A 23,216-nucleotide genomic window follows, 5' to 3' on the forward strand; every position below is an offset into this window, starting at 1 on the left:
TATGTAGAAGAATACGTATCGGCCTAAACTGAGGAAAAATGTTTTTATATATTTTTGGGGATATTTATTATAGCAAAAAGTTTAAAAATGCTTTTTTTTTTTTTTTTTCCCAAAATTGTCGCTCCTTTTTTTTTTTTTTTTGTTTTATAGCACAAAAAATAAAAACTGCAGAGGTGATCAAATACCACCAAAAGAAAGCTCTATTTGTGGGAAAAAAAGGATGTCAATTTTATTTGGGAGACACTTAGCATGGCTGCGCAATTGCCAGTTAAAGCGACGCAGTGCCGAATCGTAATAACTGGTCCGGTCTGTGTCCAGCCAAATGGTCCGGGGCTTAAGTGGTTAACTTACATCTGCAGTTTATCCCTTTTTGATCTGCCGATGAATTAACAGAAAGGTGTAACAAGGCATTCAGCAAAGGAATATTTTATATTGCTTGTTACAGAACGCCAAAGTCTGACCTAGTTAAATTTATTTGGTACACCTTTCAAACCCAATTGCTTATTTTCGCTTCCATTTCCCTACCAGCTTCATAGCCACACATTAGGGTTACCACCTTTTCTTCAAGCCAAGCCCAAACACGTCAGCGGTGCACAGCATTTTTATTTATTTATTTTGTAGTTTAACCACTTTATGACCGGCGTACAATGATGTACGTCCATTTTTTGAAGAGGGATATCTCAGTAACGGCAGCAGCTGCTGCCACAACCGAGATATCATCTTTTCAGGCGCCGGTCGCGTGTACAATAATGGTGGTCTCTGCAGTGGGTTCGACACGAGATCACCGTTATTGGCGGCGTGAGAGGTGCCACCCCCTCTCCCACGCCCTCCGCCACTTACCGGAGCCATCAGTAGATGCGGAGGCGATTGGGTCCTTTCAGTGCCTGGGTATGGAGACAAATGAGGTTAAGATGGCCCACACTCGTCTCTATACCATAGCAGGGCGGAAGCAACGTCAAAACGTCACTTCCGCCCATAGCTCTTAAAGGCACATTTTTTCAATGTCATTTTTTCAAATGACTTTTCTTTTTCTTTATTGCATTTAAGTCCAAATATGAGATCTGAGGACTTTTTGACTCCAGATCTCATATTTAATTGGACCTGCCATGCTTTTTTTTTTTTTTTTTCTATTGCAAGGGATGTTTACATTCCTTGTAATAGGAATAAAAGTGATCCATTTTTTCTCAGAGATGGAGAATTTAATCCATCAAGCCAAAGGCACACCAACCAAATACAGAAATATCTGGGCCTGCTGGTCACACTTTAAAATTTCCCCACAGTTTCAGGAGCTCATCCGTGCGCCTTGAGTTCCACACTACTAAGGTTGAGGGTGGCCGCAATGATACCGCGTTTATACACAAGCCTGACTCATAAACCGTATCCGCCATGTGGGTCCCACTATTCCTATCCATACTCTTACCTAAACTCCTATGCACTCATTGTATATTAATACTCTGTACGCCGTACAGGCAGAATCCTCCTAGATTTACCTTGTGGGACTAAATAGATTGGGCCCATGAAAGATGCTTACCCTGATAAATAGGGTTAAAATTTCAAAGCTTCCTATTGTGCAACATATGCATATTTAAATGTATCAACATCCTTTTAGTGAATACAGTGCATTCATAGCTGGAGTTGTCTTAGGAATACGATTACCGACATCTCTGAATTTGGGGCACACTCCCCTGAAAACCGTAGACCAACACGTTTACCTCACTGTGTGAAGATTCTTTCCCAGCTCCCTCTGTACAGCAAGTTCCCAGTTGGGGTGCAGAGGTCGAGAAGGGGCTAACCAGATCTACGGGTTTAGATGGGCTCCATTTATAAGAGCTATGCACAGAGCTGCTGACTTTTAATAAATGGACACTCACCTGTACTGGGTTCCAGCGATGCTGAGGCCGATCGATCGCTCGGCTCTCGGCTGCTGCCGCCACCATTCTAGGTGAGGGAATCAGGAAGTGAAGCGAATCGGCTTCACTTCCCGGTTCCCTACTGCGCATGCACGAGTCGCGCAGCGCAATAGGAAATCTCCGCGCTGTCACTGGGACCCATGTGTGTCCCAGCAGACAGCGCGGCAGGGCAGGAAATGGCGTAGACTCCCACGGGAGTCTATGCCCGGAAGTGGGTGTAAATACCTGTCTTTGACAGGTATCTCCACCCCCCTCCCCCCTGAAAGGTGTCAATTGTGACACCAGAGGGGGGGAGGGATCCGAACAGCGGAGGTTCCACTTTAGGGTGGAATCCCACTTTAACTTTCCTTAACATCATATAGTCAGTTGTACTCAGATATCAAGTATAGTTGGAATCACGAATGTACTTAATGTCTCTAGGATTGTGCTTCATGATAATAGAATATATTAAGACGCTGTACTAAGAATGCTGGATTGATATGTTTATTGTCTGTACAAGCGATGATGTTATATTGCATTTGCTGTTACTGTTTATCTTTACTAATAAAAATTATATTGTAAAAAATAAAGTAAGAAAAAAAAAAAATATATATATATATATATATATATATATATATATATATATATATATATATATATATATATATATATATATATATATATATATAATTATTTTTTTTTTTTTTTTTTCTTAAAAACACCCCGTCCCAACGAGCTCGCGTGCAGAAGTGAACACATGTGAGTAGCGCCCGCATATGAAAACTGTAGTCAAACCACACGTGAGGTATCGCTGCGATGGTTAGAGCAAGAGCAATCATTCTAGCCCTAGAACTCCTCTAACGCAAAACATGCAACTTGTAGAATTTTTTTAATGTCGCTTATGCAGATTTTTGAGGGTAAAAGTTTGACGCCATTCCACGAGCGGGCGCAATTTTGAAGCTTGACATGTTGGGTATCAATTTACTCAGTGTAACATTATCTTTCACAATATAAAAAAAATTGGGCTAAGTTTGCTGGTGTTTTTATTTTTTTATTCAAAAAAGGTTGTTTTTCCAAAAAAAGTGCGCTTGTAAGACAGCTGCGCAAAAACGGTGTGAAAAAAAGGTATTGCAGTGACCGCCATTTTATTCTCTAGGGTGTTAGAAAAAAAACGATATAATGTTTGGGAGTTCCAAGTAGTTTTCTAGCAAAAAAAATGTTTTAAACATGTAAACACCGAATCTGAAAAAGAGGCCTGGTCCTTAAGTGGATAAACTATATACATATATTTTGTGATGAAATAAACTTTATAAAAACTATTTGTGCACTGAAAGACTATCTTTGTATAAAAAAAGACCTATAAGAAAGCAAATATATTGCATGTAATGAGTAAAAAGCTCTATTGGTTAAAGCCCTAAAAACACTTAAATACTGGATACCTTTCTCTGGACTCTAATCTAATGGGGGTCTGTAAGCGGTGGGTGCTGAATTCTAATATAGGTTGACTCTGCTATAATGGGGGGTGCTGAGCTAATGGCTGGTCAGCAACCATTTAAATCGCCAGTCGGCCTCCCCCATTAGTTCATCTTAATAGTCATCTTATATCAGCACCGGTGGCAACTATAGTGTGAATGAGCCCCCCTGTAGCAACTCTCCTCCTTAGAGTGTCCCCTATTAGAATAGTGTTCCTTTATATTAGCAGCATAGACCCCCCCCCCCCCCTTTAGAGACCCTGTTGGCTCTGAGTCTCTTAAATATCAGGCAGTACCTGCCCCCCTTCATAGAGCTAGACAAAACCCCTTTACCTTCCAGGAGCCGCTGCAAACATGTGTACACGAACATGTTAGGAGGCGGAGTCTGTAACACCGTGCTCTCTCTCCTGCAAAAGTGTCCATGGTTACTAGGGCACCAGTCCAGTAGCCCTCTATTCACTGTCTCTGGCATCGCTTCGGTGCTGGCTGATGGGTGGGAGAGAGAGAGTGCAGACAGTGCAATGTGACCCGGCTGCTGTAGGACATTGGCCCCCACAGCCTGCTGTAGCAGGGAAGAAGGGGGGGTTCTACTGCCGGTATACTTATGCACCTGCCTGATTGGCATTTTGCGGGGGGAGGGGGGGGGAGTCTGCTGGCGGGAGAGAAGGCATCTATTATAACAGTCAGAGGCAGGGTGGTGATGGGGAGGGGAGGAGCCACGCATCAATGAAGCGACAGGAGCAGGTGGGTTTTGAGTCTGGTGGGACATTGAGGGGGTTGGGAAGGAAGGCATGATGCTGTTGACGCCGGGGCTGCAGGTACTCCCACACTGGAGCTGGGACTGGACTAGAGCCTATCCTGCTGGGTGTCAAGAGGACACAAACCCGGGCACAGCTGTCATAACCCAGACTGTCCAGGTCATTCCCATACAGGTGTCAACCCTACCGCACATCCCCAAACAATCCCCTACTTCTCATACCTGCCTTAAGTTTCCCAGCCTGAGAATTGCAAGATTAACCAGACTAATTTTCACCTCTCCTTCCCTCTTTCTTTAATCCCTTCCCTTTCCTCTCTCCCCCCCCCTACTGAAAATTGGGATATCAACTTCTGAGTTTCCAGAGGCACATAAACAACCACACGGTTTATTTACTTGTTTTTGTTTTGTTTTTCGATTTTCAGAATTGTTTGCAAAGTGCTGTAACTAAGCAAATGCTGAAACTTTGTTAAAATGTATGGCCCGTACACAATCAGAAAAATTGTACGTACCGGTTTCAAAGCGATCGTAAGATTATCTGATCATTGGTACACAGCTCTCGAGAGTCGATCACGACTATTCATGCAAAATTATCTGATGGGACAAGCACAAGAATGTTTGTATGATTTTCATTTAATCAGTACCGTTGTCCGAAAATACACTACAACACAGTACATCCCTTCCAAATTTTCATTCTGTTGTAAGAGAATTTTTGTAACTTCTGTAAACTCTTCTATGTCAATATGGAGACTAGCATTAAAAAGAATGGACCATCATTCGCCCGATCTCATCGTGTGTGCCAGGCATTAATCTATTGCAAAGTAACCCAATTATTATCCACTTGTATATGCTTAAGCATGTTCATGTAATTTCCAAAGTCCTTTTTTAATTTTTAAATCTGCCGCTTTCATTAAAATATTCTTGGCGATTTTACCATGATGGTCGTTATTTGGGCGCTTTCTGTCATGGGTGGGGGGGGGGAGTAAATGCGCATTCTCTCTCCTGGTGGTTCTGTGTTGTCACTGTATCACAAGGGTGACATTAAATAGATTTGGTTTTTATTTTCAGCCAAGCACAGAGGATGAGGAAAGCTGGAAGAAGTTTTGTCTGGGTGAGAGGTTGTATTCTGATCTGGCTGCTGCTCTGAACAATGAGAACCAGAACCCAGGTATCGATTATATAAAGGTAAACCTCATTTATGGAGGGTATGTATAATCTTGCATAGTTAAACATTACATTCTGATTGGGCTGGACTTCCGAGGGCCCTGTAGCAAAGGCTAAAACGTAAGAGGGAGACCAATGGTAGCATTTAACCCCCTACATGTACTAATTAGGCTTTGGTTTCCAAAATGGCTTAAATTATGTCTTCTAAACTTGGCCCTCACGGAGCTATAGGGTCAACAGCCATTGGTTTTACACCTATATGAGGGGAAGCCGTTTGCTTTTGTGTGCATTTGAGATTGGTTTAAGACACTTCTGAGATCCTTCAGAACTGAATGATCGGTGCATTCCGTTGGCTTGCGGTTGACCCCCTAACTTCAAGCTTCTTTTTACCTTTTTTGCCTCTCTTTTTGTTTTGTTTTTTGGCTTTTTCTTATTTGACTTGTAAGGGAGTAGAAGCAATTTTGACCTAGACAAAGCCCTTTCAATCAATTCAGCTGCTAGCATTCACAATCTAATCCATAGAAATTCTGAATGGCATTTGCACAAGAAATTCTGAGTGTGATGTGCCTATTTTGCTTTCAGCAGTGTGCCTTATGTGCGAGAAGCTGTGATTAGTTTCTTTTTAGCAATGTCAAACATTCCAAAGGGTTTTTATTGATGTGGACCATTAGCTTTACTTTATCAGAAATCTAATACTGCATTGTTTTAGATCAGTGATGGTTAACTTGTTTTGTAGTGGGCCTTAGGGTGCAACCTTGGACATCACCAAAGAGCCTTCATTAATAATCAGCGAATGTAATGTCACAGAACACTGTTAAACTGCCGATATTTAAAAGGAGGTGGTCAGAGGCTACAGATTTGCTACATAAATTGGTCAGATTGTGGGTCTGCTACAGGAAATGGGTAGAGACTATGAACATGGTGTAGTAGTTGTTGGAGACTGTAGACCTTTACATGAGACTACTAGAGATCACTACTATTGCACCCTTTTTACAAATAAATGCTTTCACATTTGTGCTATCTACCGCCTCCTTGAAAAAATTACACTTGGCTCTCAGCATTATAAATACTTAGAGGGGGAAAAAACCTGAAAAAGGAGGTAGCACAGAGAAGTTATGATATTGAAAGAAATAAATCAAACCATTTTATTTTCCTCTATTGGCTTGAGTATGCACAAACGCTCACTAATAACTTCATGGGCCTCAGGTTAGGTATGAAGGCTTTATGCTCTTTTCTTTCCTTCCTTTTCTTGTAATTTCTGTCCCATATGTGGTTTGGCCTATTTTTATAGAATTGTAAGGTGCTGGGCAGTTCCTCCTTCTTCTTCTCCTTCTCCTCCTTCTCCTTCTCCTTCTCCTTCTTTTCGCAGTAGATTTTGTGCTTTGGTCTATGGAAAGTTAGTCATGATTTACACCCGGTTTACCCTAATCTTGGGTCTTGTATACCATTTTTTATTTGTTTTAAGCAGTGTTTACAAACAATTTCTGTCATTGCTATTGTAGGTTGGATTTCCACCTCTGCTGAGTATTGTCAGTCGTATGAGCCAGGTGAGATGAGTCAATTACTTTGTGTGCAGTTATTCACTAAGCTAAATACACACAACAAAAATGATTATAAACTGCTCAATAGTTGTGACTCACAATGACAATGGGGGGTCCATTTATAAACACACATTTTGCCTTGTGCAAAAGCATGTGCAACAAACTTGGTAAAACATATACAAACCGCAATATGCCAAAATGTCCCATGAGGTACTTTACCACATTTTGTTTCGTGTAGGGCAGCCCATTGAAATCAATGGACTGTCAAATAAGTGTCACAGGAAAAACGCTCAAAGAAAAATTGCACTCCCACTACACTGGACGTGAATGGTGCCTTAAAGTGAAATTGGCATATTTACACAAGAACAATGGCAGCTTTATACAAGTACATAAGAGTTTCTCCCTCTTATGTACTTGTATAAAGCTGGCCATATACTATGTAATCTTAATGTACGTTTTCTTTCAGATTTACCAAAATATGGTCGCCTTAACCACTTCAGCCCCGGAAGATTTTCCCCCTTGATGACCAGGCCATTTTTTGCGATATGGTGGTGATCTGCTGTTTTTAGTGGTACTGCAACAGTACAGCGGACAGATCAGACACTTTTGACACCTTTTTGGGACTGTTGTATACAGCAGTCGGTGCTATAAAAATGCACTGATTACTGTGTAAACGTCACTAGCAGGGAAGGGGTTAACACCAGGGGCCAATCAAGGGGTTAAATGTGTTCCCTAGTTAGTGTTTCTTCCTGTGGAGGGTCTGGACTGACTGAGGGAGGAGACATTTTGCTGTTTGTTATTACTACAAACAGTGGAACGATGATTTGTCCCTGTTCCCTCTCTAGTGTGCACGATCGTTGGTAGCCGGCGGTGATCACATGCGTGGGGGGTACTGTGCAGCGGGCATGTGCGCCTGCTATGGCTCTTAAAGGAGCCAACATACCCCTTACGGCGTTTCGTGGGAACGTGCACTTTGCCGACATATGTCAGCGTGAGCCGGTCGGCAAGTGGGATATTTGGTGGAATTAAAGTGGTATAGTAAAGGAGAAGGTGTGGTAAACGCCTTATTCTGTGATGCAGTAAGGCATAATTTTTTTTGTTTTGTTTTGAACTTGGATATGCAGATTCATAGCTGCCATGGACTAGGTTAGTGAGAGATGAGCACAGCGGGATGGCTTAGGCAAAAAAGCCATTAGAAAAGACTTCTGTTTATGAAAAGTGAAATTCTTGGCCTTTAAAACCTTAAACACACAGCTGATCCAGTGAAAGGTGAAAAAAAAAATCTTCTAAAGCGTGTGTTCCAGTAAACATTTTCTCTGCATTTTCTCTGCACTTCAACCGTTGCTGTGATTTCTGATAAAACCTTAATAGCCAGTTCTAATTTGTGCACTTAGAAATGCATCCAACTCATTTGTAGTGAGGTTAAACCAATATTAAACCTCATTTACATGCATGTTCAAAAAGAGCATCCAGGTGAGACATATACAGTATCTCACCAAAGTGAGTACACCCCTCACATTTTTGTAGATATTTCATTATACCTTTTCATGTGACAATACTGAAGAAATGACACTTTGCTACAATGTAAAGTAGTGAGTGTACAGCTTGTATAACAGTGTAAATTTGCCGTCCCCTCAAAATAACGAAACGCACAGCCATTAAACCGCTGGCTATAAAAGTGAGTACATTGGGCCCACAGTGTCAATATTTTGTGTGGCCATCCTTATTTTCCAGCACTGCCTCAATCCTCGTGGGCATAGAGTTCATCAAAGCATCACAAGTAGTGATGGACGAACTTCCGACGGGACGAACGGGGCGAACGCGGCCGATAGTTAGCGAACCGTAACGTTCGTAGCGGGCCCCATTGACTTCAATGGGAGGAGAACTTTTCAAACCTACAAGTCAAATTTGCAGCCACAAAATAATTACTAGCTGTGCAAACATAGTCCCACCACATGGCCAATGACATAACACATGTATGAGGTGAATCTGGGATCGACAACTACAAGCATTCTTTTTTTATATGTGAAATTGTGACAATTCAGGACTGTGGAGCGCATGAAGGCAATGGAGGAGAGGGAAGGTCAGGGTAGGCAAAGAAGAGGGTGCAGGAGATGATCACCAGCAGCGTGACATACAGCAATGACACCTGCACCGTGATAGAGTGATCTGACACCAGCACCGTGATAGAGTGATCTGACACCAGCACCGTGATAGAGTGATCTGACACCAGCACCGTGATAGAGTGATCTGACACCAGCACCGTGATAGAGTGATCTGACACCAGCACCGTGACATACAGCAATGACACCTGCACCGTAAGCAGCCCCAGGAGTAAGTCAGCATAGCACAGGGATGGTGGGAGCCCCTCATAATATGCACAGCAGAGGTACAGTCCCAGGAGTAAGTCAGCATAGCACAGGGATGGTGGGAGCCCCTCATAATGAGCAGCCCCAGGAGGAAGTCAGCACAGCACAGGGATGGTGGGAGCCCCTCATAATGAGCAGCCCCAGGAGGAAGTCAGCACAGCACAGGGATGGTGGGAGCCCCTCATAATGAGCATAGCACAGGGATGATGGGAGCCCCTCATAATGAGCATAGCACAGGGATGGTGGGAGCCCCTCATAATGAGCATAGCACAGGGATGGTGGGAGCCCCTCATAATGAGCATAGCACAGGGATGGTGGGAGCCCCTCATAATATGCACAGCAGAGGTACAGCCCCAGGAGGAAGTCAGCACAGCACAGGGATGGTGGGAGCCCCTCATAATGTGCATAGCACAGGGATGGTGGGAGCCCCTCATGTGCATAGCACAGGGATGGTGGGAGCCCCTCATAATGAGCATAGCACAGGGATGGGGTGGGAGCCCCTCATAATATGCACAGCAGAGGTACAGCCCCAGGAGGAAGTCAGCACAGTACAGGAATGGTGGGAGCCCCTCATAATGAGCAGCCCCAGGAGGAAGTCAGCATAGCACAGGGATGGTGGGAGCCCCTCATAATATGCACAGCAGAGGTACAGCCCCAGGAGGAAGTCAGCACAGCACAGGGATGGTGAACTTTACAAACCTACAGGTCATATTTGCAGCCACAAAATAATTACTAGCTGTGCACACATAGTCCCACCACATGGCCAATGACATAACACATGTATGAGGTGAATCTGGGATCGACAACTACAAGCATTCTTTTTTTTTTTATATGTGAAATTGTGACAATTCAGGACTGTGGAGCGCATGAAGGTAATGGAGGAGAGGTAAGGTCAGGATAGGCAAAGAAGAGGGTGCAGGAGAGGATCACCAGCACCGTGATATACAGCACTGACACCAGCACCGTGACATAACACATGTATGAGGTGAATCTGGGAACGACAACTACAAGCATTCTTTTTTTATATGTGAAATTCTGACAATTCAGGACTCTTGAGACAATGGAGGCGAGGGAAGGTCAGGGTAGGCAAAGAAGAGGGTGCAGGAGATGAGCACCAGCACCGTGATATAGAGCACTGACACCAGCACCGAGATAGAGAGCACTAACAGCAGCACTGATACCAGCAACTTGCTGCTGGGCCCCAAAAATATGACACCGCTCAACCTCTTCAAAAAGGAGGGTACGGGGTACTCAGTTTTTTCGACCGTGTCTCTAAGGTGTTGGTCACAAGTAAAGATGCACTGTGCTAAGCTCCACTGGAGCAATCCTTGCTGGGGCAAGCCATACAACCGGATCCATTCAAAGTGTCCTTTTGGCCGAATTGAATGGTACCCGTGCCTCGTGTCCGAAGAAACAAGGTTTTGCCAGTAACTCTTCTTTTTTAAGAGAGCTGGACACCAGGATCCAGTACCTTTGGTATTAAGGCCATTAAGGTTTACTGGCGGTGGTGCTATTACAGGTCCAGGATTGTGGGTTTCCGTGAGGGTCCCCAGCTCCTGAAGGTTTGTTAATGGAACCCGCCGTGAAGGGTGAAGATTGGGTCTGTTGATTTTACCACAGAAAACCCTGCGGCGGGAAAGGTAAGTGGAGTTTTCTAAGAAATGTTTGCGTTTTCTTATGAATGTCTCCTTTTAATTTAGTAAATGTTGTCATGCCTATGTGTCACCACTGTGGGCTGTATAGAGCACATACTTTTGCATGCTTCCTCAGAGAGCTCACGTTGTGTCCTGAACAGCATCTTGTTTTCCTCCAGCCACCAGAAGATCTCCAGTAAGTGGGGGGGGGGGGGTTCTGGACCTGTGCTACTTTATCCCCCTCTCCATGAGGAAGAAGCGGCAAAAAAAAAAAAACTAACAGCCCACCGCCCTACTCGGCTTCCAGGCTCCCTCTTTGCCATTTTTCCCCCTCGTTGTATGTTTCCTCAGGATCAGAAGCCTGCGCTCGCACAGGAAAGCTCTTTTTTAAAAAGAGGGGGCCATAGGCGACGGGGGGGCAAGGCTTAGCGCACCGTTGGTGTCTTCCAACATCCAGAGTGGGAAAGTGTGTTTTTAAAAGTACCATTGGTTACTGCTGCAAGCTGCGGAGGGACACGAGCAGGAGGGGCATGAGAGGTTTGATGACACAGGCATCGTCCTGTAGACAATTCTCAAATGCTGAAGGATTCAAGAGATGAGTTGGAATTCTTATTTAAAAACAATATTTCTCTGGCAGGTTCAGTGGTCAGTCCTTAAAAGACCAGTTTAAAGAAGTGCTCAAGATTTTACTATCTAAAAATTGTTGACAATGGGTGTGGCTGGAATGAAGGCGTGTGAGTGGGAGATTGGGAAATGTTCACTGTTTGTGCGGCCAGCCTTCCCGTTGATTAACGGTGCTGCCTTGGCTCCTCGCTGAGCCTCATAGTGCCAGAGGGGATCGCCGTATACACTGCCTATGCTCCCGAGGCAGCCGAGTGCTTCCGAAGGAGTTCCCGTTGCTGCCCCGTGCCATCGCGAGACCTCGATCGGACATCCGAAGGTAGCCCGAGGACAAGCCGGAAGAGGGGTGGACGCCAGCTCGTGCTGACGAGGGACCATCCGACGAGCGAGGCTGTGGCTGCTAGTGTTGGGCAGCGAAAAGGTCGGTGCATGCCCTTGTAGCACGACATGGTGTGAGTGGCATACCCAGTCTAAATACCTATGATAGCCTCAGACGAGACCAGTGGAGCGTCTGGACATTAGTACAGCCTGAGGCATCAGCCCTGGCGAACGGTAACCCAGGGGGGAGAGGTGGAGGTGGGGGACTACGGACACTGCCAATGATTAAGCACAAGATAATGACTCTGTACCCCCTGTTTTGCTGAATGTTTTCTCTTTTTCCACCCCCCCCTTGGAATTGGTCTATTGGAGCCCTAAGTTAAAGCTGTCTTACCTTATTGTCTTGGTTGCCGCATTGACTATAGTGTAGTAGCTATTGCTGCAGCATGCCCCGGTTTTTTTGCTACATATCATATATTATTAGACTCTTAAACGGTGATCCGGTCGATATTTCACTGACTTCACTATGCTTAGCAAAAGAGCCATAGAGGATGTACCACATGGGGAGGGGAATCACAAAACAAGAGCAGCCAAGGAAAAATTAAATCAAGCCTCTGCGGCAGCTAAACTCGAGCAATTTGCCCATGCGACCTCCCCCGGCAGGAAAGGCCACCATCATTCAGCAGGGCAAACAAAATCGCAGGGCTCGACTGGAGATAAGAGAAGCAATAGCCACTTGGTTTTAAATCCTGCTACTCCAGCCTCAGGTAGTAACACAAATAATTTACCTCCCGGTGAGAGTAAGACCTCCCATAGCGCTGTGGATCCGCCGGTACTCCCTGAGATGGGGACCGGTGAACCCACGCTGCGAGAGATACTGCAGGCAGTTAACGAATGCAAGAACTCTATCTTAGGCCTTGACAACCAACTAAGCAACATTAAAAATGAATTACACTTACAATTACACTGAGTCAATTGCTGAGCAACACTGTCGGTAGAAAGACTGCACTCGAAGAAAGATTAAGTACAGTGGAGGACGAGCTCTTTCCTCTACAACAAAAAAAAATAGGTCTGGAGAAACAGATTACTATACAGGCATCGAAATTAGACGATATGGACAACAAAAATCGCAGGAATAATGTGCGTTTAATTGGCCTGCCGGAGGGAAGCGAGGGCTCCAATCCTATCACCTTCCTGGAGAACTGGTTTAAGGAATTATTGGAAGATACTCCTTTTTTCACAATTTTTTTCCATTGAAAGGGCCCATAGAGTCCCCCCTAATCCCCGGTCAGTAGAAGAACGCTGCAGGCCACTAATATTGAAATTTGTTAACTATAATGACCGAATGATTCTGATGCGAAGAATTCGTGAACTAGGAGATATTTTCTATAAAGGAACTAGATTATCATTTTACCCGGATTTTTCACTGAACTTGCAGAAACAAAGGGCCGAGTTTATCTCTATTAAACGATCTTTGCAAAAATACAAGATAACTTATGCCCTGCTGTACCCTGCTCGACTGCGAGTGTCTGCCCAGGGTTCAACCCTGTTCTTTAACTCTCCAACGGAGGCCGCAAATTGGTTGGAGGAGCAGAAAGGGTCATTGTAGAATTATTTGACAGTGTTTTGCCCCTAGTGGGGGTTTTTCGAGGGGGGGGGGGTTGTGGGGTGTTTTTTTTTTTTTTTTTTTTCTTCTTGTCTGATTGGATTAGAAATATTGAGTATGAGAATGCTATGTGGGGGTGCGATGTGTTACTGACAGTTGCTTGGCGCGGGGAGGGAGGGGGAGCGAGATGTGGACAGCATATGATTGCCTATGCACCCTAGGGACGCAATGGATGGGTGTCCTGGGGGGCTCCCCCTCCCTCCCCTCCCCTTATTCTGTCCCTCTCCTTTTTTTTTTTTTCTTCTTCTTTTCTCTTCTCCATACTTTTTCATCAAATCTGAATTCACAAATAAGTTGTGAACTTGATTGACAACGAATACTACGTTAGATACGAGCACTTATCACGAGATAGGGAAAGGGGGTGATGGGGATTATAGCAAGGCACTACAAGGACATATATGTGCTTTTTTTCTTTTTCTTTTTTTGTTCTTTCTTTTCTTGGATTCTTGAAAGAATGTACTACTAGATAGTTTGAATTCACAAACAGCTGTAAGCTAATTGACAATGTATGCTACACTATTTATGAGTGTCCACTACGGGACGAGGGGAGACGGGGATTATAGTATGGCACAATAATTGAATACATGTTCTATTTTTATCTTTTTTGGGTGTAATATATGAGTGAGGAGGAGGTTAAATAGATGGGTTAGGTAGGTATTGATTAACTAGTTAGATTAGGTAGGTGTAATAAGAGACTATATTACATGATTTAAAGACACGACTGCTCAGGGTGGGACTGAGGGATTTTGAATGATAGGGGTTTCTTATCTCTTGGCCCCCACCCCCCCCCCTTTTTTTTTTTTTTTTTTTTCTTTTTCTTTTTCTTTTTCTTTTTCTTTTTCTTTTTCTTGCTCCCCCCCTCTTCTGTATTTTTTCTTTTTTTTGTTTTTCCCCTCCCTGGGATTAAGGGGGATTAATTGATGTCATTATAAGCCATGACACTTGGCTATTGTTCTCCGACCTTGGGATACTGGGGCAACGGGGGGAGGGGGAGTAGAAAGCTTGAGCATCTTCTGGGTGACTTTTGGAGTATGTGGGCCACAATAGAGACCCCTAGGGGATGCTCAAATGGGCAGGGGTGGCGGGGTGGGCAGGGGGGGTGGGGGGGAACTTCGAGCACACATTGTGGGTATGGGAGGAGTGGTGGACGCAGGGGAGTGTGGGGGGGTGGAGGGGGGCCCATCGTGGGAGGATGGGTCCCCTTTCCCCCCCTTCCCCTATCCTCAGTCGTTTTAGCAACTATCAAGGTTCATGAGTAGAGTGAGTATCATCTCATGGAATGTGAGAGGGCTGGGGGACTCAAAGAAGAGAGCTGTAGTTATGTTGGGAACCGAGAGGGGAGGCCCCGGCTTACTTTTTTTTTTCAAGAGACGCATTTAACCCCTAGTACAGCCCCACAGTTAAATAGATTCCAGGCATACTATCACTCCTTCCACACATCATACTCAAGGGGAGTGAGCGTTTTAGTCAGGAGGGGTACGGATTTCCTATGCAAGGAATCCTCCATTGATGAGGAAGGGAGATTTGTTTTCCTATATGGCCGGCTTAGCGGACAACACTGTATCTTAGCCAATATTTATATACCCCCTCCTTTTAAGTTGGAGGTTATGTATAAATTGCTGGCGTTTTGCTTGGATAAGCCAGGAGTTCCGTGGATAGTACTAGGCGACTTTAACGAAACATTAGATGGGAGCTTAGATAGATTTCCCAAATCTGGTGGGGTTAGAACAGGGCGACTACAGGGATTTTTATCTGAAATAGGACTGAGCGATCTATGGCGAACGCGACATCCTCATGAGAGGCAGTACTCCTGCTTCTCTAGTACCCATTACACTTTATCAAGATTAGACATGGTCTTCGGGAGCAAAGAGGCATCAGAGTTGGTACAGAATATGGGGCAAGGGGGATCTCAGACCATTCCCCCTTGTCCATTATTGTGAGCACGGGTGCTAGAACTAGCCCCGGGGAGTGGAGGATAAACCCTGGCTGGCTGGAGTTAATGGGTAGCCCAAGCCCTCTTCTGGATAAGATTAGGGAATTTCTCCAAATCAACAAGGGTACAGCTGCACCCGGAATAGTCTGGGACTCCCTAAAAGCTTATATTAGAGGCATATTAATCCAGCAAATTGCATTAATCAAGAGGAAAACTTGAGAACAGGAGATGACTACAAGAAATGTTATCCAGGCAGAGAGAGCATACATAGAAGCCCCATCACCTGATGGGCAGAAGGCATGGTTGGGTACCCAACAAGTTTATAAAATGACACTTTAAAAAAAGGCAGAGAACAGGCGTATATTTCAACGGCAGCATTGTTTTGGCGAAGGGGAGAGGGTGGGTCGAGCCCTCTCCCTCTTGGTCCAAACTAATGGTTCCCCTACAGCAGTCCAGGTGATCAAGACGCCAAATGGCGATCTTGTTTCTAGCCCCCCTGCGATCATGAAGGTACTCCATGATTATTATAACAATCTATATAAATCAGCTACGCGGGGCCATGATAGTTTAGCTATTGATTTCTTGCATCAACCAGCAATTCCAACACTAGTAGAACAGGACAAAATGAGCCTCGATTTACCACTTACATTGGAGGAGCTAAAAAATGCAGTGGCCGAAATGCCCAATTATAAATCCCCAGGTCCAGACGGGTTGCCACTAGAAATCTACAAGCGCTATGGTGAAGTGCTACTGCCGGAACTCTTGGAGACGGGTGAGCTCCCCGCCTCAATGCTGGAGGCCAACATCATCTTAATACTTAAGGAGGGGAAGGATCATCAGGAAGTTTCATCATATAGGCCAATATCTTTGTTGTGCTCTGATATTAAAATATTAGCCAAGGCTCTAGCAACCCGTCTAAATAAATACATCCACAAACTAATACATCCAGACTAGTCGGGCTTTATCCCGGGTAGAGCAACCAGTACCAACATCAGAAGAGTTTTTCTTAATATTCAAACACCCAGGGATAATAATGGTCTGGGAGCTATCCTTGCCCTAGATGCCACTAAGGCCTTTGATAGCCTGGATTGGGGCTATCTGTGGGGTGTGTTGGAGAGGTTTGGCTTCGGTCCTCTATTTATCCAATGGATAAAACTACTCTATAATAAGCCTAAGGCAAAAATTAAGATGGGAACTGAATTCTCTGAAGCAATCCAGCTGGAGAGGGGAACAAGACAGGGGTGCCCGTTGTCCCCCCTCTTGTTTGTACTAGCTATGGAGCCCCTGGCTGTCCTGGCAAGATCATGCCCGGACATCCAGGGATTCCGACGTGGAGCAGGGGAGGACAAAATTGCCCTATTCGCGGATGATGTCCTGTTTTTTATCAGGGACATCAATTCTACTTTGGAAAGGGTTATGCAGATGATGGGGGAGTTTGGGCAGCAATCCGGTCTGGTAATCAACTGGAGTAAATCAGCTCTCCTGCCACTGACTAGACCTGGGGACCAATTGCCGCCTATAGCTACAGGCCTAGAGGTGGTGCCCAGGTTAAAGTACTTGGGTATCTGGATCTCTGGGGAAGTAAACCAGTATGTCAACGAGAATCTAGTACCATTATTGACGAAATTGAAACAGAAAGTCAATAGTTGGTGTGGCCTTCCTCTCTCCGTGGCAGGGCGCTGCAATCTAATTAAAATGATTTGGCAGCCACAAATATTATATATCCTACATAATTCCCCAATCTGGATCAACCAGAAGTGGTTCAAAAAAATGGAATCGGTTTTTCGAGATTTGATTTGGAAAAAGGGACATGCCCGGATTGGGTTGCAGACGTTGCAGCTCCCCGTCGCGAGGGGAGGATTGGCCATACCCCACCTGAGAGCATATTTTTTGGCTGCCCAACTCCAGCATTTAGCAGGGGCAGGGCTCCAAGAAGGTGGGTCCCCAAATCATAAATTGATGATAGTTGGGGCTCCCCATAAGTTACTGGCTGAGGTTCTGGAGGCCGATTCATTTGCCCATAGATGCCCTACTAACGCATTAATGAGGAAGGTATGGCAGATAGTAAAGCAACTCATGGGATATGCGGGGGTAACCGCTTACACCCCTCTATGGTATAACGGAAACCTAGGTGAATTAAACAACATAGATCTCTGGAATGGGAAAGGCAAGGGATTAACAGGTTGGTCCAACTATATGAGGGAAATGCAATGAAATCCTTCGGAGACCTTAGACAGGAATTTGATATCTCTAACAAGTCATTTTACAAATGTCTACAGCTGAGGCACGGAATTCAAGCCCAATATGGGTCACTTGTTATTGAGAGGACTGAAATCCCCCTGCTCCAGGGACTTATGGATCGAAGGGAAGCAAGAGGCCAGATCTCCAGGTTATATATAAAGATTAGGGAAAGGATCCTGAAGGGAGAGGGCCCCGACAAGAGTAGGAGGGGGTGGATAGGGGATGTGGGGCCGATAACCCAGGAACAATGGGATGAGACCCTGGGACAGGGGAGATTGGTATCTATATCCCCATCACAGCGAGTGTCCCACTTGTTTCTTATAGATAGGGCATACTATGCTCCCTACAAGATGTGGAAAATGGGTAGAAAACCTAGAGACGATTGCCCCAGATGTGGGGCAACTGGGGATCTCTTCCACATGGTATGGAAATGTCCAAAACTATATAAGTATTGGATGGGAATAGTACTTAGAATAAATAGGATTTTCAAGACCTCCCTGAAACCAGAGGCCAGGATTTGTCTACTGGGGATTTTTGAGGAGGCTAGAATTTCCCCTCTAGCTAAATTGTCTGTTCTAAGGTGCTTGTACCAGGCTAGGCGGTTGATAGCAATAAACTGGCAAGGCAAAAATCCTCCTGTATTTGAACAATGGGTTAAAGCAATTCTATAATCTGGTGTGAAAGAGCAATGTTTATAAAACAAAACAACATCAAAAAATTTGGGGTACTATGGAACCGGTGGCTGATTGATATGGGCTACCCCTTGGGTGAGGCTGCCGAGGGGGGCCCTAATAGTTGCCTGGCTGACTAGTGGCGGGGGGGGCCTCCCCCCCCCCCGGGTGGACCTTCCCACGGGGTGCCCTCGAGGGGGGACGGGGGGGTCTCTTTGTTTGCCCTTTTGCTTTTCTTTTCTTGTTTTTATTTTTTATTTTTTTTGTCTCTTTCCCTATATTGCTTGGCGTTCATCATCACCCAACTAGCCAACCATGTTTGGTGTGGCTGGTACTAACAGCGTGTGCTGGGGGGGGTTAGGGGAAAAAGTGTATGGCGAGTCTGTGACAGCGTGAGGGCTGTGAACAGCTTCGCCATTGTTTTATATATGTACGAAATGAAGATATTTGTGAATTGTGAAAATTGTTAATTTGTGTTAAAATTTTCAATAAAGAGGAATTGGTTAAAAAAAAAAAAAAAAAATTGTTGACAATAATGGACTTTTTAGGCATAAATATAGATATAACAAAAAAAGGGGAAGATAAATTTAAAACGGTTTTTATTTCTAAAAAGACAACAAACAAAATCTCAATGCCTCAGAGCGTAATCCTTCACTGTCTAGCATATTAGAAGTACATCACATTCTATATATATATTCCCATAGGCATCCATCATGGGAACATTAAGGAACAAATAACCATCAGTACAGAAGATAATTTGTATAGACAGGATATCACATAGGAATCAGCTCAGAGATGCTTAAATGCTCTACATGTTTCGCGTTTATCATAACGCTTCATCAGGAGCTTAGAATTTTTATTCCCTATGGATAACCAAAAAGAGAAAGTGAGGTGTGTCTACAGGGATAAAGTAGTATTGTAGCCAGTGTATCATATATAGAGAACTCCAAAAATATAGGGCAGGAAAAAGGGAGAAGGTTTATATAAACCGTAATCTTCCAGCTAATCCAGCCAAGGGTTTCCAAATTGTCCTTAAGGCAGAGTGGGAAAAGAAAGTCACCCCTCAATACTCTCCTAGCCTCACACCAGGGCTGCTGTGTAAAAGCACACAGTTTCACAAATGGGTGGCTTCCTCAATATCTCTAGGTTACAGACTAGAGTTCCAAGAGTTCCCGTATCTTTGGATCATCTCTTGTCTCAAAAAGTGATGTCAATGGTCCCCATGGAAGAGTGAGCATTAGGATTTTAGTGAAACCTTTTCACAATGCCAAAATCAAACGGGGATGTCAGACTCATTTTAGATCTCAAATATCTAAATAGTTTTTTTGAATATCTGCTCTTTTCACATGGAGTCAATCCAATCAGTGGTCTCCAGTCTACAAGGTGGGGAACTGCTAGCGTCAATTGACATTAAAGATGTTTATCTACATGTACTTATTTTCCACACTTCGAGATAGAAAATCTTCATTTTCAGTTTGTTACAACCCCCCTTTTAGACAGATTGAGGGCTCAGGGGATAACGATTCTGATTTATTTAGACAACCTACTCTTGATAGATCAGTTGGTAGCCAATTCAAGACTTCTGCAAAACCGTGTCCTGTCAACTTGGAACAAAAAGATCCAAGCTCTAGACTTCCCGATGCGTTTATCCCCCAAAGTGCGTCAAAGCCTCAGTTGGTGGTTTTATATCCAAGAAACTTCAGAAAGGAAAGTCCTTCCTACCAGTTACCTGGAAGGTGGTAACAATAGATGCCAGCCTTCTGGACTATAAATTTTTATACAGTTCTAATCACGATTCATATGTCTCTCATAATACTGACTAGCATTTTAACCACTTGTTGACCGCCGCATGAACATCGGTAGAATGGCACGGACAGGCAAATGGGGTACAAATATGTCCCTTTTTAAATTTGCTGCCATGTGGGATACCCGTGATCGTTTCATGGAGAGGAAGAATGGGGAAATGCTGATGTAAACAAGCATTTCCCCATTCTGCCTAGTGGCATTTCACGGGTCACTGTGATCGGGAACCGTGATATTTGTAGTGCCACATGTAGCCCACCCCCCCCCTCCCCCGAACAGTTAAAATCACTCCCTAGGACACACTTAACCCCTGCAGTGCCCCCTAGTGGTTAACGCCTTCACTGCCAGTCAAATTTACACAGTAATCTGCATTTTTAATCGCACTGATTGCTGTATAAATGTGGTCCCAAAATAGCACCAAATGTGTCCGCCATGACGTCGCAGTCAGGATAAAAATTGCAAATAAAAATAAATTAATAAAAGCCATAAAACTATCCCCTATTTTGTAGACGCTATAACTTTTGCGCAAACCATTCAATAAATGCTTATTGCAATTTATTTATTTTTTTACCAAAAATATGTAGAAGAATACGTATCTGCCTAAACTGAGGAAAAAAATGTTTTTTTTTATATATTTTTTGGGGATAGTTATAGCAAAAAGTAAAAAATTATATATTTTTTGTTTTCAAAATTGTCGCTCTTTTTTTTTTTGTTTGTTTATAACGCAAATAAAAGCCGCAGAGATGATAAAATACCACCAAAAGAAAGCTCTATTTGTGGGGAAAAAGGACGTGAATTTTGTTTGGGAGCCACGTCACACGACCAGGCAATTGTCGGTTAAAGCGATGCAGTGCCGAAGCGCAAAAAGCACTCTCTTTGCCAAATGGTCCGAGGCTGAAGTGGTTAAACAATTCTACTTATAATTTGTCCTAAATTGCAACCTTCTATTTTTACCTTTTTATAACAGATGTATTTTAAAACATAATACTGACTGCATATTTGGAGTGAACTGGACAGACTCAATGGATATTTATAGATTGATTAGCTATCTACACAACTCCTAAAATCTCACAATGGGTTTTGTTGGACATGAGTGATTTCTATGTGATAAGTCTAGTCACGTATTTGTGGAACTTTTTTTTTTTTTTTTTTTTTTCTATGGCTGGGTTTGTCGCTTTTATTTGCAAACCACAGACAGGTACACATCCATCTTTGTTTTGTGAAATGGGACCTTATTGTTCCCGTAAGTCTGTTACAACACACTGTAGAATCTACAAATAATTAATCCTTTGAAAACTTGGAAAACATATGAACTCAAAGACTTTTAGTTCATCTGTCTTGTCTTGAGGCCTATTTGAATTTTAACATTTCTGCCCGTAGATTATAAAATGTATTTCTTCATCATAATTACAACGCCACCAAATTTAACACGCCTGCTCCCCATTCACACCTGTGACCTTGTAACGAGTCACAGGACATAAGGGAGGGGAAATGGTTAATTGGGCCCAATTTGGACATTTTCACTTGGTGTACTCACTTTTGTTGCCAGTGGTTTAGACATTAATGGCTGTGTGTTGGGTTATTTTGAGGGGACAGCAAATTTACACTGTTATGCCGCGTACACACGTAGCAGACTATCGGCGGACTTAGTCTGGCAAACTGTCCGCCGGACTTTCCGAACGAGCTACTTGCCCACACACGGCACTTTTTCAGCGGACTAATACAGCGTACTAAGTCCGCCGGGCTATCCGCCATACTTTTGAAATGAACGGACTCGCCCACACACGCGGAGGAAAGTCCGCTCATTTTGAGCGCGTCTCCAGGTAGCCGGGGCCTGCGAAGGAGGCTTCGCTGGCCCCGTCACCTGGTATGGACTTGAAGGGGAACCCCTAAGCTGAAAAATTGGCGTGGGGCTCCCCCCCAGGTCCATATCAGACCCTTATCCGAGCACGCTACCCGGCCGGCCAGGAAAGGGGGTGGGGACGAGCGAGCGCCCCCCCCCCCTCCTGAGCCATACCAGGCCTCATGCCCTCAACATGGGGGGTGCCTTGGGGAAGGGGGGGCGTGCGGGCCCCCCACCCCAAAGCACCTTGTCCCCACGTTGAGGACAAGGGCCTCTTCCCGACAAACCTGGCCGTTGGTTGTCGGGGTCTGCGGGCGGGGGGCTTATCGGAATCCGTGAGCCCCCTTTAATAAGGGGGCCCCCGGATCCCGGCCCCCCACCCTATGTGAGTATGGGGTACAATGTACCCCTACCCATTCACCTGTAAAAATAAAGTTAAAAAAAAACACAACACGCAAGGGTTAAAATAGTTTATTGCACAGCTCCGGGGGTCTTCCGTCTTCGGGGGTCTTCATGCCGGACTCCTCCGCTATCTTCTGCTAGCTCTTTTACTAGCGGAGGAGCCCGGCTTTCTTCGCCGCCCTCTTCTTCCGACTTCAGGGGTCTTGTCCCCCTCTTCGGTTCTTCTTGCCGGGCCACTGCGCCTTCTTCTATCTCTTTTACAAGCAGTGGCCCGGTCTTCTGGCCTTCTGTTCTTCTCTTCTGGAGATGTTGCCTCGTCGCTCTCCACTCACAATGACAGGGACGCGTCCTGCGGCGACTTATATAGGGACATCCCGGATGATGTCCCCGCCCATTATGATGTCACAGTCCCAGAGGATGCTGGGACTGTGACATCATGATGGACGGGGACATCATCCGGTGTTGAGGGCACGCGGCGCTCGCTAGTCCCCACCACTTTTCCTGGCTGGGTAGCGTGCTCGGATAAGGGTCTGATATGGAGCTAGGGGGGACCCGATTTTTTGGCGTAGGGGTTCCCCTTTAAGTCCATACTAGGTGACGGGGCCAGCGACCCGGCCACCTGGAGACGCACTCAAAATGAGCGGACTTTTCTCCGCGCGGGAAAAGTCCGCTCATTTCAAAAGTACGGCGGACTAGCATACACGCGGCCGTACTGTCCGCCGAAATGCGAGTCCAGCGGACAGATTGGAGTGCAAAAATACTTTTAGTCCGCCGGACTTTTGGTTAAAAAAAAAAGTCCGCCGGAGCCTACACACGGGCGGATTGTCCGGCGGCCTGCAGTGTGCCGGACTTTTCCACCAGATTGTTTGATCGTGTGTACGAGGCATTATACGAG

The 23,216-nt window shown here is 44.8% G+C and overlaps 1 protein-coding gene across 2 annotated transcripts in view; it reads left to right on the top strand.

The window, feature by feature from the left end:
- Positions 1-23,216, top strand: part of GEMIN2 (gem nuclear organelle associated protein 2) — a 73,054-nt gene that overhangs the window by 42,851 nt on the left and 6,987 nt on the right. For both annotated transcript variants that reach the window (XM_077464844.1, XM_077464843.1), the window contains exons 5-6: positions 5,184-5,300; positions 6,782-6,826. In XM_077464844.1, the coding sequence (XP_077320970.1) occupies positions 5,184-5,300; positions 6,782-6,826 (162 nt within the window). The remainder of the gene's footprint in view (positions 1-5,183; positions 5,301-6,781; positions 6,827-23,216) is intronic.

Source organism: Lithobates pipiens, unplaced genomic scaffold (assembly GCF_037356315.1).
Source record: "Lithobates pipiens isolate NorthernLeopardFrog02 unplaced genomic scaffold, aLitPip1_a1.2 Scaffold_30, whole genome shotgun sequence".
Lineage (NCBI taxonomy): Eukaryota > Metazoa > Chordata > Amphibia > Anura > Ranidae > Lithobates > Lithobates pipiens.